General features: G+C 31.6%; 1 protein-coding gene across 1 annotated transcript in view; it reads left to right on the forward strand.

Annotated features, from left to right (window-relative positions):
• Positions 1 to 13,789, forward strand: part of LOC134693741 (uncharacterized) — a 180,100-nt gene that overhangs the window by 12,026 nt on the left and 154,285 nt on the right. Inside the window, exons 4-22 of the mRNA XM_063554642.1 lie at positions 2,859 to 2,991; positions 3,960 to 4,020; positions 4,467 to 4,573; positions 5,442 to 5,527; positions 6,018 to 6,076; positions 6,711 to 6,832; positions 7,337 to 7,427; positions 7,785 to 7,899; positions 8,234 to 8,408; positions 8,970 to 9,159; positions 9,335 to 9,543; positions 10,078 to 10,193; positions 10,511 to 10,740; positions 11,066 to 11,211; positions 11,560 to 11,736; positions 12,215 to 12,373; positions 12,533 to 12,675; positions 12,941 to 13,011; positions 13,306 to 13,472. Coding sequence (XP_063410712.1) covers positions 2,859 to 2,991; positions 3,960 to 4,020; positions 4,467 to 4,573; positions 5,442 to 5,527; positions 6,018 to 6,076; positions 6,711 to 6,832; positions 7,337 to 7,427; positions 7,785 to 7,899; positions 8,234 to 8,408; positions 8,970 to 9,159; positions 9,335 to 9,543; positions 10,078 to 10,193; positions 10,511 to 10,740; positions 11,066 to 11,211; positions 11,560 to 11,736; positions 12,215 to 12,373; positions 12,533 to 12,675; positions 12,941 to 13,011; positions 13,306 to 13,472 — 2,557 coding nt within the window. The remainder of the gene's footprint in view (positions 1 to 2,858; positions 2,992 to 3,959; positions 4,021 to 4,466; positions 4,574 to 5,441; positions 5,528 to 6,017; positions 6,077 to 6,710; positions 6,833 to 7,336; positions 7,428 to 7,784; positions 7,900 to 8,233; positions 8,409 to 8,969; positions 9,160 to 9,334; positions 9,544 to 10,077; positions 10,194 to 10,510; positions 10,741 to 11,065; positions 11,212 to 11,559; positions 11,737 to 12,214; positions 12,374 to 12,532; positions 12,676 to 12,940; positions 13,012 to 13,305; positions 13,473 to 13,789) is intronic.

Below are 13,789 nucleotides of genomic sequence, written 5' to 3' on the forward strand. Positions count from 1 at the left end.
CGTATTCTCAACAACTTTGCATTCAAGTTATCTCCTATAAACCAGTTGCTAAATTATTTTAGACTTGTTGTTTATATTTAGTGTTTTTATAATTTTAAAAATACGCCAGAGGGAATTCCCCAGTTTGGATTAAATGTGAGAGTTCTCTGAATTCCGATAAATCTATTTCTGTCATATACATGTAATAACTGAAGTGAAGTTTTTCTTATATGTCACCGTTATGAAACTGATATTTGATATTGAACTCTCATAAAGAAATGGTCAGAACCATCTAGGTTGTTAAATTAACATTTATTATACGTTCTTGCTCTAAATTACAAGTCAAGGGTTTGTTTAGGTAATTATGTGCATGCATATAGTTTTCTTGACTTCAAGGGGCTTCAGATTGAATGGTTGCTCTGGATTCCCCACTCCATTGATTAATTTGAAACTCATGGGATCCTTTCTATGTCTGTCTGCTATTGAGGGTTATTGTTGTTGCATAATTGTCGAGCCTGGTTGCAGAAAGCTCGACATAGGGATAGTGATCCGGTGGCGGTGTTAGCTAACTTCTTAAAAGCTTTATATTTTAGAAGGTAGAAGACCTGGATACTTCATACTTTGTATATCGATGCCTCATGTTACGAACTTTCCGTCAGTCACATGTCCAGTGTCCTTGACCTTATTTTCATGGTTCAGTAACTACTTGAAAAAAAAGTTAAGATTTTTTGTAATGTTAATTTCTCTCTTATTATAAGTAATTGGATAACTATATTTTGTATGTGCGTACCTTGCAAGGTCCTCATGCCCATCAGACAGTTTTCACTTGACCTCGACCTCATTTCATGAATCAGTGAACAAGGTTAAGTTATGGTGGTCAAGTCCATATCTAAAGTACTATAAGCAATAGGTATAATATATTTGGTGTATGAAAGGACTGTAAGGTGTACATGTCCAACTGGCAGGTGTCATTTGACCTTGACCTCATTTTCATGGTTCAGTGGTTATAGTTAAGTTTTTGTGTTTTGGTCTGTTTTTCTTATACTTTATGCAATAGGTCTACTATATTTGGTGTATGGAATGATTGTAAAGTGTACATATCTAATTGACAGGTGTCATCTGACCTTGACCTCATTTTCATGGTTCAGTGGTCAAAGTTAAGTTTTTGAGTTTTGGTCTATATTTCTCATACTTTATATGCATTAGGTCAACTATATTTGGTGTATGGAAATATTTTATGATCTATATGTCTGTTAGGCATGTTTTATTTGACCGTGATCTCATTTCGAAGGTCCATTACAAGTGTACAGTGTGTGTTTTGGTATTTTTTTCTTAATGTATAAACAATAAGTCAACTCTATTTGTTGTATTTAAGAATTGTTAGCTGTACATGTCTGCCTGGCATGGTTCATCTTACCTTGACCTCATTTTCATGGTTCATTGATCAATGTTTCGTTTTCTTGGTTAATGTTGAGTTTATGTGACAATGGTGATAAAGCTTTATATTTAGGTCTATCAACATAATATCAATGATTAGTAAAGAAGGCGAGACATTTCAGCGTGTTCACTCTTGTTTTAAATCATATGCATCGTTTAAATTAAAATAAAGGTAGTCAACATCCTAAAGGTGTAACTACAACACCCCTTCAGCTGAAATGGAGTCTTCCATATTATCATTTCAAGTTGTCTTCCTTCCATAAGTAACTTCCGTCAAAATCAATATACTATAGGACACATCAAGATAACTCATTAGTTGTCGATAAATGACGTAGTATATTAAAAACGATCGCAATTTAAACAGAGGAGTGTGTCCATAAAGAAGTCATGCCCACTCACCAAAAGGAAATTAAATATTATTTAAAGAGTTAGAAATAGGGGTTCCTCTTAGAATTAACGTAGGAGAACAGGTGGTAAGATGCAAAGTGAGTCGAAAGTGAATAATTTCTCTCACTCTCAGTGACTGCTGTGGAAAGTAAACTTGGAATTGATAGAACAAAAAGAAAACACAATAAGTACATTGTTCATACACTTGTATCTGGGATTGGCTATTTTAAAATTTGAGTAACTATTCAGATTACGTGTACAGTTGAATTAGTTTTGTTATCTCGCTATACATGTACATGTGTCAATGAAAACAATAGCAATCATATCCCTCAGAGCAATCTGCGCTTTGATTTCAAGAATAACATAGTTATAGTTTGCAAACCTGCTATATCAAATGATATGTATGTTAAGAAATTTGTAAATACATAAAATATCTTTACACTGTTAATTTGTATGCGTGGTCTCATTGTCTTTGCTAAAAATGTTTTTTTTTTTAAATGAATTTCACTGGATCATGATAATAAAACTGACATCATTACAAGGATTTAGAGGCCAATTTTGTAATGATTTTTGATGCCAGCTTACATGAATCTGGGAGATTACAAAGTATATCATGACTTATAATTTCTCTACCTTGAGTCTGTGTGAAGTTTTAAAGTTTATAAATGAAGAGATAAAACCAAATAATTGATTAAGTTGTTGTTTGCAACCCCTCCTTCCCCTCCCCCTACACATAAAAACTACCTTGAACATGTATGTGTCCTGATTGTGGGTCTTATCGGGGTCTAAGCGTGATGCCTGATTGCTGATTTTGTGTAAGCGTGACACATGAAAGTCAAATTATTTTGCCGTGAAAACGGGAAATGAAGTCTAGCAGGACATAGGAAATTGCAAAAAAATGAGAATTGCTTATGTACATAGTGTTTACGGGATATACGAATCTGCCAAAACAGTTAGCGGGATCCGGGATCAGAACATCCCATTGAGACCCCCCTTATTGTCCTAGAGTAAAACTTTAAACACTAGCCAGTAATTCTTATTACTTTTATTTTTAGGTTTTCTTTTGAGATAACACCTGAAGGACAAATTTTACGTGTGTACCATCCAGAAGAAAGTGATGATTTTGTCTTGGCAGCTAAGAAGGGATTTGCTGCTCTTCTGTCATCAAGACTTCACGAAGAAGGAGAAGTAATTATAAACATTACATATTTTTTACCTCCTTTGACCTTGTCAAGAAGATTTAGATTTAAGCCTTTCATCTTATACATTTATGATACATATCCCTGATGTTCTTATTGTGACAAGTCTAAGATTCCTGTACACATGAATTTCAAGCTGAATCATTTTAACTTTATAAAAAGAAGATATAAGTTGAAACCTTATTTTCTTTATCATGTTTATAATTTCAAAATTTAGGTAGTTTTATGCATATCAATCTTAATTTTTTCATTTCATTTTGAAATATTTGAATATATGCAAGTTTATCATATACTTAGCATTGATATGACAGCTTTTGCATATGTGTAATGAGCAGAAGTACACTAGCCATAATTTCCCACCCGGCTTGATAACCCATATCAGGTGCATCTCGTGCACAAAACCCATAATAGTGCCTCTTGTGCAAGTTACTTCCAGTGTTTCCAGTATTGGTTGTTTACTTTTCCATTGTGACGTCAGATATTTTTTATTACTACGTCAAAATTTACGGGAGTTTTTGTGGGGATAGTTTAGTACTTACTACATTAACAAATCATACAAATTATGAATCATTTTATAGTACAACAAACATGGAGTAATAATGATCATAAAACTCTTTCAAATTTCCAATGTTTCAATATGCCTCTTTAGGAAATGTTACCTTAAATATATATGGAGGTAGTGATGCTCTTGTTGGACAATTATAGTATATTTGATTCATAATTTAACTTCTTAATAAAGTTTTTGAGTGTTTTAGTTATTTCATTTGTTTGGTTTGTTTGCCTTACATAAAACTATTGTTGGAAGTATATGATAAAGCGATTAATACATGGTCTTTTCCATATCAGCCTGGGTATCATCCCTCAACCCATATCAGCACCTCGACCCCATCTCGGGATGATACCCAGGCTGATATGGCAAAGGCCATGTATTAATCTCTATGTATTATGTATTTACAGATATCTGGAAGTTCATCACATGACGGTTTTACTTACCAAACACAAGAACTTGGCCATGAAGGTAAATGATAATGAACAAACCTCCACAACCTTCTGAAAATTAATTATTGATGGATACATTCATCATTTTACTACCAGTTTGGATGCACAAAGGCTGATTTATTCTACTCATATCGGGTTCCTGTTATTGAAGGTTCATACACAGGCTCCAGATTCACAATTTCCTGTCAAGAAGTGCCATTTCATGAACCCAATGAGTCGGGGAACACTTCCTTATCATGCTAGCTAAGTCCAGTCATCATGAATATCACCTTTTAACTGTCAAAAACAATTAGAAAACCTGCTTCTTGCTGAACTTTTTATAAAAAAATGACTTCCATCAGCATACTTTTCCTGGGCTAATTTGTTAAAAACTTTAGAGAATCAAAAATATTTTTTCTTTTTCTTTGAAAGTACCATGAAAAAATCACCGACTTATTCTGTTATATTGTTATGTTTTATTTATAGGACCTCATAATGCCACATACACTGTTAAACAGACAAGTACAGGGCTGCAGTTCACTAAAGTACGACACGAAGCATTGGTTAAAAATGCAGGTGGAAAATATCAAAAGGTAAGTATTATTGCCAAACTGATATAATCATAGGCCTTAACACATATTACATATACAGTATCCATATCAATATTTAAAGAAAGTTAGGTAAGTAGATATAAGGAAAAATTCGTTTTTTGGAGAAATTGTAAGTGAAGAAAAATCTTTGCCACAACTTTATTTGTTCAAAAACAGTAGTTGTGAAAAATGTCAACCACTGCCATGACTGCTGATAATGTAGTTGTTCTTTATGCACTATGTCAAGGGTTTTTGTTTGTTAAACAATACTAATAGACCTCAAATAATAGTAATATTGTTCACTTCAAATAGTTGAATCTCTAGAGTTACAAATGTCTAATCTTCAACCACATATTGTCTTAAGAAAGTGTTCTGGTGGTAAGAATTAAAAATATATCAAAATATTCAACAGTAAAGTTGTAGCTTTCAACTGAAATATAATTAATTCGTAAATAGTGGCATATTGCCATAGTTTGAATGATGTTTTCAATGGTCTCCCTCTAAATTTCAAATAGCATTGTCAAGAATTGACCCCTATTCATTTACTATGCTTTTAATGTCACTTGCGTTGTCTATGGTTTATAGTACCTATTATATAAGTAAAGTTGCCTTGTGGTCAACTTTTCATTACATGAATACAATTTGTATGAACAAAGGTCTAACTATTTCAATGTGAAGAACTAGCCATAACCTTCTGGATATTGGTGCCGTGACCAGGATCCTGAAAAAGGGTGAAACAACATCTTGTTTTTGACAATTATAGCATCAGGTTAAGCAATCTAAAATAGAAAAAAAGGGTACTAAGGGTATCTTGATCCTGACATCATAGGCTTTTACCAAATCTTTGAATAAAGTATTTTTGTCGTCACAGGTTATGCATTACCACAAGGACCTTGAAGTTATACACAGTGTCTTGATTGAAGAAGATTTCATATCACCTTCTAGACCATCTGGAAAGTAAGTACTTTTATATTGATTAAAGAATCTAATAAGTTTGATAATGAAGTAAATTATGGTTTTGCTTTATTTATTTTTGTGACTTAAGTTTGATGAGTAAAAATAAAATACAGATTAAACATGACCTTTTCCATACTAGCCTGGGCTGATAATCCTAGATTCCCAAATCAGGATATTCTAGCTGAGACTTTGACATGGGTCTAGGGGTGAAAAACATGCATTTATGCAAAAAAACATTAATTTTTCCAAAAACAGTCTCTTAAGATTTGTTTTCTATTGGGGTATATATGTCCACAAAATCCATGAAAAATGTAACTTCACAAATAATAATGAATCCAATAAGTGTCATTCTGAAAATGATTGAATTATTTATTATTGGAAATTAACAAACAATCAAATCAAACTAGTGAATATGTATGGGAAATCATACATATTTCTGACTGAATAAATAACAAGAAATAAGTATAAGATATATTTTTTTACATTTCAGGTTTAATGCATTGCATGGAATGAGAAAAATTAAAGCAGTGAATGAATTCAGTACCATGGGTATGTATGGAAATTAAAAACTAATAGATAAATTAATGTATTGATCATTTTCATAACCAACTTACTTATAGGGTTAACAGACACATTAATGAATTGTAGTTGAAACAAAATTACTTGGTTTAGTTTACACATTATTACCTTGCTAAAAAAATAAATATGCATATATATATATAAGATATAAGCACATTTAATCTCTTGTGTTTGAATATTTTTTCATGAGCCCATATTTTCAATTTTGGAGATAAATTTTCATTTAAGTATTTCATCTGTCAAGAAAAATCTACAAAATATAGAAAAGATCCATTTGAAAAAAAAAATCATGTATAACCTGCCGTGCCAAAAAAAGTGAAAAGGGAGTTCATGGAATATTTAACTCAACTCAATAATGCATATACATATATGTTGCCATAAGCTTTTTGAATATTAAACTTCTCCATGAACTTATACGTTTAAACCATATTGCGTAACTTTTTTGAAATCCATTTTAATATCTATTGGTTGAAAGACATGATTTCCTTGTTCATCATTCATTTAAAATAAGTTAAGTTATATCAAAAAAAGAACTATCTGTACATACATTAACTTAAAGTTAAATGCACAATTCTTAATGTGTGTAAATTTTTTTATATTGTAGAGTTCCCTGAGATGAAAGCCATCAGTAAAGGATCTCTATCCTATCTGACAAGAAGGTTCGAAAGAGATGCTGTGACTAAACCAATGCTGGGTTTAGAAGAATCAACGATCCATGTTACTAAGGTCAGAAACTTATATTGTATAGCAGGCTTATTTACCATAATATATTATACTAACTTTGAATTTTCCAAATATTAAGGATTTTCTACCCCAGGAATAGATTGCCGTATCTTTATTTTGCAAAACTTGAAGGAATTTATTTCGTCAATGCTCTACAACTTTGAAATTGTTTTGGACTTTAAACATTTTTGCTTCTACTCCTTACCGATGAGTCTCTTGTATATGAAACATATAGTCTGGCTTACAAAATTTAAACCTGGTACCAATCAAACTCATCATATATACCAGGATAATTTTTTTAAGCCAGGCTCTTTATCATTTTAGACATAAGATGGTTTATGAATTCGACAAAGATGACCAACACTAAATTATATAAATGGACACAAATACAGAGATAACCATAAACATTAGGTATAGTCACATGATAATTAGCAAATTATTCTAATTAAAAAAATCAGCTCCCATGGTCTCATATTTGAGTTTTATCATCTATGTACCTTTTTTCAGATGACAAGAAAGATGCCTATGCTTGACAGGGCTAAAGCTTGGCAGTACATCAAAGGGAATATAACCTGCATGTGGACACAGCCAGAAAATGGTAAATATATCATATTGACAGAAAAATTATGCTAAATCTCATTCAAACTTAAAAAATAATCATTTTTGTTTCTATTCAATGATTTTTACTTGTCAATTATTCAGATGTTCTTTGAATTATACAGAACACTCTAAGCAATGGCTTTTTCAAAATATGACCTCACTGATAAACAATGACTGTCACAAATGTATAAATAAGCCCTTAGGGAAGTGTGGGTTTAATTATACTCTTAATGGTGAACCATGTTCTCCCAGGGTAAGATATCAGTTACTTCACCTCCAACAATTCAAGGCTTAGATATCAGGCATTACACCTCCAACAGATTAAATGTAAAAATGTTGTTCTATTTATTTACAGGTCGAACATTGGAAGCAAATGCTTGTTTCTTCAAGATAGTAGATGTTCTGAAAGCAATACCTGAAGATGAACTAACGAAGCTTGCAAACTATTATTTTGTAGAACTTAAATCAGAGTAAGTTGGATCATAATCAAAGTTAAATTGCATTATCTATAAAGAGATAGCAATATAAGATTTTAATTTATTATTATATTAGAATTTGTCATTTAGGCTTAAAAAAACATGTAGTCTACTTAAAAAAAAAACTGTAGTCTGTAGAATTGAACACATGTCTTATGGAATTTTCCTGTACATTACTGATTGCATTATCGAGTCATGGCTCAGTACAGTGAATAATCTTTGAATTACATCAAGTAATGACTATTTACATGATCAAAAACCAATTTCAGGATGAATTGTCCTTACCAGCAGAAGGTTGGTTCAAATTATTTATATGCCTTTTTTTCAGTCGTTCAAGATATGTAGGAGCAATGAACATCATGCTGGATGCCTTTGGAGTCATCTATACAAACTTCAGTGAGAGCCTCCTGGCAGATTTCATTCTAAAGAGTCCTGATCCGAAGCCTACACTTATCTTAAGGCTGCTGACTCACATTGTAGGAAAAGACAATCCACCACATGATGTATGTATTGTACTTACTCAAAGTGTTTTCCACAAGAACAGTTTAAAGACCGTTTAATTTGTTTTTTGTTTCTGATTTTCATGAAATTTTGATAAATTATATGTGTTATGATATACCTTGTATTTCTATTGCTATTTTGAACACTTTGTTTTGATTGACAGTCTTTTAAGACTGGATTTGTGTATTTTTATGGCTATCAATTTGCTTGGATTAAGTAAACATTGTATTTTTTGTGGATATTTGATTTAGTGGTTTTACAAAAGTCTGTATACTGCCTATAGGAAAACATGTACTTTGTTTAACATTTAAATTTGTGGTTCACATGTACCCACAAAGACAAAAAAAAAAGATATCCCACAAATAATGATGAATCCATTTTAGACTAGAGGTGATTAAGAGATATACATAATGAATAGAAACCTGTCTTTTAACTATATTGACCTCTACATTTCTTTTGTTTTCTTGTGTTGTTTAGCTGCTGTCTCATTGACATATATTATAGCTATCATTTTATTCATTTTAACAAAATATAAACTGTAGTTTGATTCTTTCTAATTCCAGAATATGATAGCTGCTATGGAAGACCTTGTATTTAACAAAGATAAGCACCCAGAAGAGATGTACAAAGAGGATCTCCATGAAAGGGTTTTACTCTGTCTGGGCTCTGTGTCACACAAGTTAACAAAAGCTGGACGAGAAGAGGAAGCTATCAAAATAACTGTACAAGTTCATCAATGGCTAGGAATACATGGTAATATCTTTGCTTTTTTGTTTTGACCTCTCTTTTTTGTTTTTGATTAAAAATGGAAGAAAATTCCTCAGATTTTTTCATATAGACCATCCCTTTTTCAGAGGATTTCCCCCTAGTGGTTAAATTGGTTTAATCTGCTTTAATATTTTCACATAATTATTAAATATTTTTTTAGATCCATTTGAATACAGGAAGAAAAGAGCAATCCAGAGTGAGCAGGAACAAATTGATTACGACCATTGGAGGGTGATTCTGTTAGAAACACTAGGAAATGCCAGAATGGACTTCTCTTTTGAATATATTGTATCGCATATCAACTCAACTAACTCAGCTTGGATCAAAAGAGCTGGAGTTCATGCTCTTAGAAAATATGAACATGAAATGGTGAGTTGTTTGTAGGTTATACAAAATAAATCTTCAATTTTGAACATACATGTATAGGCTAATTTGCATAAACCTAGCTTAGGAAAAGGAAAATGTTTAAAAAAAACTTAAATATTTTCTTAAATTTTACTTTTCTTTTATTCCAGTGTCTCAAACAAACACTAAAGTTCTCTGCTTCATGTTTGAATCCTATCACAAGTATTTTTTCTATGAAACCTACATGTATGCATTTCATAAAAATTGGATATATACTTCATGTACAATATGAATTTAATTATTCTATTCTTAATATTCACTAACAATAAATTTCAGTTGTATCCCTTTGTGAAACAGTTTTCAAGTCATGATCCAAATTAATGTTTAGCTGATTTTTTTTTTATTGTATAACTGTTTATCAAAGTGAAAAAAGTAAACTCCATCCATATAATGCCATATTATGGACATATAAAATTGATTTTGTCAATACCTTTACATACACAAAAATGTAACTAAAAGTTTGTGATTAGGCTTTAAGTCTTCATAATTTTGTTTCAGGCTGCTGATGAGATGTATAAAGCTGCCATGTATGATGAGAATGATGAGGTTCGTTATGAGGCTTTATTACAGTATCAAGCCCATCCTCAAGCTAGGATTATCACACCTCTGAAAGCGTAAGTTGAAGAATAAGGACTTGGAAAATTACTTGGTTTATGACTCAAATTATCCAATTAAATCAAAAACAACTGTCAATTCAAAAATTATTGCTTGTATTTATTATTGCGATTTTGACATTTTGTACTAAAATGCGTGTTTAATTCATATAGAAATTTTTAAAATGCAAGTTTAAATTATTGCGATTATAACCCAAAAAATTTTGCAATAATAAATACATCGCAATAATTTCTGAATTTATAGTATGACAAATCTTTTTAAACCTAAATTTATGAATTTTATTCAGATTTTATTATTTTTTTGTGTTTTTATCCAGGCGAGAAGAAGTTAATGGAACTGGTATTGTTGATCCGTATGAGTCTGGAATTATGGAAATAGCGCCTCACCGCAGAGACAAACGAGACATTGGAAGTTTTCTGGAAAAGTTTCCTAAGTTGAACTTTAGACTTGAGGCCCCAAGTGTTGATTGGAGAAAAATGTTAGGATCTGAATCTATAGGTGCTGCATTTGGTATCATCATGTATAACATGCTGGATCTAAAAATTGGTAAGTTGTCTCTATTTTGATTCTGCAAAGAAATAAAGTAATTAGACACATCTTTGTTAAAGACCTCTGATACTGCAAAAATCACATACCTGATAAAAGTAAAGTTGTCACGATTTTATTCTGCTATACATATAACATACTGTAGAGATCACATACCCTTAGAAATATTAGTTTTCACCGTTTTGATTCTGTCTAGAAATATAGGGATGACATACCTCTACCTTCAAATACCTCCACCGCTGCAGAGGTATCATAATAAAGTTAAGGTTAGAATTGAGCTAAAATTTGTGTATTTTTTAAAAGAATAATATATTATTTTTTGTAGAACCGTTAAGTGGTCATTTGAGAATAAATGTTCACGATGAAGCCTATGCCAGAGTGCTTCTTGGAATTTTGGATTTCAACTTGGACTTCTTCGTAGCCAGACTTTGTTTTAAAGGAGGCACTCAGTACAATCTGAATATTTTACAAGTATGTAGGATAAAATATAATCCATTTTTTTTATGGTTCATCAGACATAAATATTTGGACAGAAATTGAGATAAATTAAAAAGCATAAGAAGATTTCTTTTAAAAGTTCCTCTGTGAATTGCATGCAATTGATTTGTTGTACATTGTATTTTAATTGCTGAAAACTTGTGCATCATTGAAAAAAAAACCTAAATAAAACTGAACAGACTTATTCTTATACTCAATTTTTATTTAAATGTATTTTATGCATTCTGGCTATTATGCTTTATTCCCAATTTGTCCCCTTATGTTATATATTGGTATAAGTTGTGACTTGTCAAGGATATTTTATTGTTGTTTTGCCTTTAGGAAAATGACATGAAGAAGATAGCTCAATTGGCCACACAGTTTGATAAGAAAGTGAAAGAGATTGTTGATGCCATTGAAACAGGAGTGAAACTGTTCAAAGATCTCATTGGTGGTCAGATTAGCATCAAAGACATTGTTAATGAATTTATAGATGCCTTGAAGGAGTTACCTGGCAAGGTAAATATTCAAAAGGGAGATAACTGAAATAATGACAAAACTATAAACCTAGTCAAAAGTTATTTATGAATGCAACTTTCCCTGTCAGAAATATATTAAGAGTATAAATATGATTAAATTGTCTTATAAACCCATCCATAAAGTTATAAAATCCTGGAATTTTTATTCTGAAGATTAAGAAGGCTTTTGATGCAGAGACTGATAGAAAGAGAGAGAGACGTATGATTTGTATGTGTATATTGCTTCAATATCAATGATTGAATGTATGAAATTTAATCATTGTGACCTACATTTTGTAGATTGCTAATTTTGTTCAAGTTTTGATTAAATTATTAGATCATTGTCATAGTATTTTATCATGTGTGCAAGTAGATATAAGGCACATGTATCTTTCATCCTTTCAAGCCTTTCTTACGTTGCATTTAGTTTATGATTTTGTTGTTGCTATCTCTTATGTTTGTCTTAAATTTTTTAACAGGTTTGGGGTCTAAGAGACAAAGCAGCCAATGTGATGAAAATGTTAGGACAGCTTGATGAGGAGGAGTTACCTCCCTTTTTAAGACCACTCAGAAATCTGATTGTGAAAGTAACAACAGTCTTTAATGATGTTAAAACAGATATCATGAACTTTTATAATGTAAGTTTAAGTAATATATTGATGATCTCACTGTAAAGCAGAAGCAGTGTCAAGGCTATTTACTTTTTGAATATTTTTTTAAAAGACACATGAGATTTTTACCCATGTCACATATTTTAAGCCTTGAATGGTTCTTTATGACTTATTGTCCACTTTCAGACATTGGTGCAGACCATTACAGTCATCATCCCACAGAATGCCAAACTTATTTATGAAAGTATTGTTGATATCATTGATGGTTTCAAGGTCATCATGAAAGATCCTAAGACAGCTTTAGTTAAAATCGGCAAAGGTGTTGTACAGTGAGTAGATTTGAATTTAATACATTATGTGATTTTAGAATAGCCTGAACAAGTTTTGAAACTAATGTAATGCATATAGTTATATTAAATATTGATACAAGTAGAAAAAGGATTTAGATTGATTCTTGTGATAATTTTTGTTAGTTGACCTTTTGAAAAATTGCAGTATTGGTGAAGACATTTGAATTGTATCAAATGTTGTTTTAAAATGAAGGACAATAACTTAATATGTATTTTCTCCTCATTTGCATATTTTTGTTTTCAGAATTTTTATGTCTATAAAAGCGTTACTTGATGCGAAGAATAAAACACAAGAAGCCTGCTTCTTCTTAAAAGGTGAGTTATAAAAATAAAACGTAACAGCCTGTGAAATGCAGACTGAATATGATCATTTTGTTTATCCTCCTTTAAATAATCTACCTCTTACATGTACCAGACACTGGAAACTAAAAAAATGCATAATTTGTTTTTTTTGGGGTCATGTTTTTTCCTGTTAACATTTTGCAGCATAGCTCAGGTTAATCAAGTTTTTGAAACTGGGAAACTATTGGGAAGAATGTAAGATAAATACAGTTGCCTGGATCAGCTGCTATTTGTAATTTAATAAATAAAATATTTATTTTTTTGCAGATGAGAAACCCTACTGGTGGGATATAACAACAGTTTTTGAAGAAATTTGGGCTCTTTCACAACAAGCTGTTAAAGCATTGGCAACAGGTGGACCTAACTGGGTAGCAACAACTCTTAGGGAAGGAGATGATCCAGTGGCAAAATTCACTAAAGGCAAAGTTTCACAGGTTGGTTAGACCAATGAAGTCATTGCTCACTGTGTTGAAGACCCATTGGTGGTGTTCAGGGTTGTGTTCAATATCGTAACTGCTATGTAGTGCCATGTAGATTTTTGTCTACTGATGGAGGATTAATCCCAGTTGCTATCAATATCTATGTAGCAGCTAGGCTAGCTACACTTTCAAAAGTTATAAATCTTTGTAGCCCTATGTAGCTGCTACGATATTGAACACAACCTGAGTGTTTTCTGCTCTTTGGTCTGCTTGCCTCTTTTCAACACTCAATTTTATATTCTGGAAATTGGGTAAATTTTGAGTCAGCAATA

This window comes from Mytilus trossulus, chromosome 12 (genome assembly GCF_036588685.1).
Source record: "Mytilus trossulus isolate FHL-02 chromosome 12, PNRI_Mtr1.1.1.hap1, whole genome shotgun sequence".
Lineage (NCBI taxonomy): Eukaryota > Metazoa > Mollusca > Bivalvia > Mytilida > Mytilidae > Mytilus > Mytilus trossulus.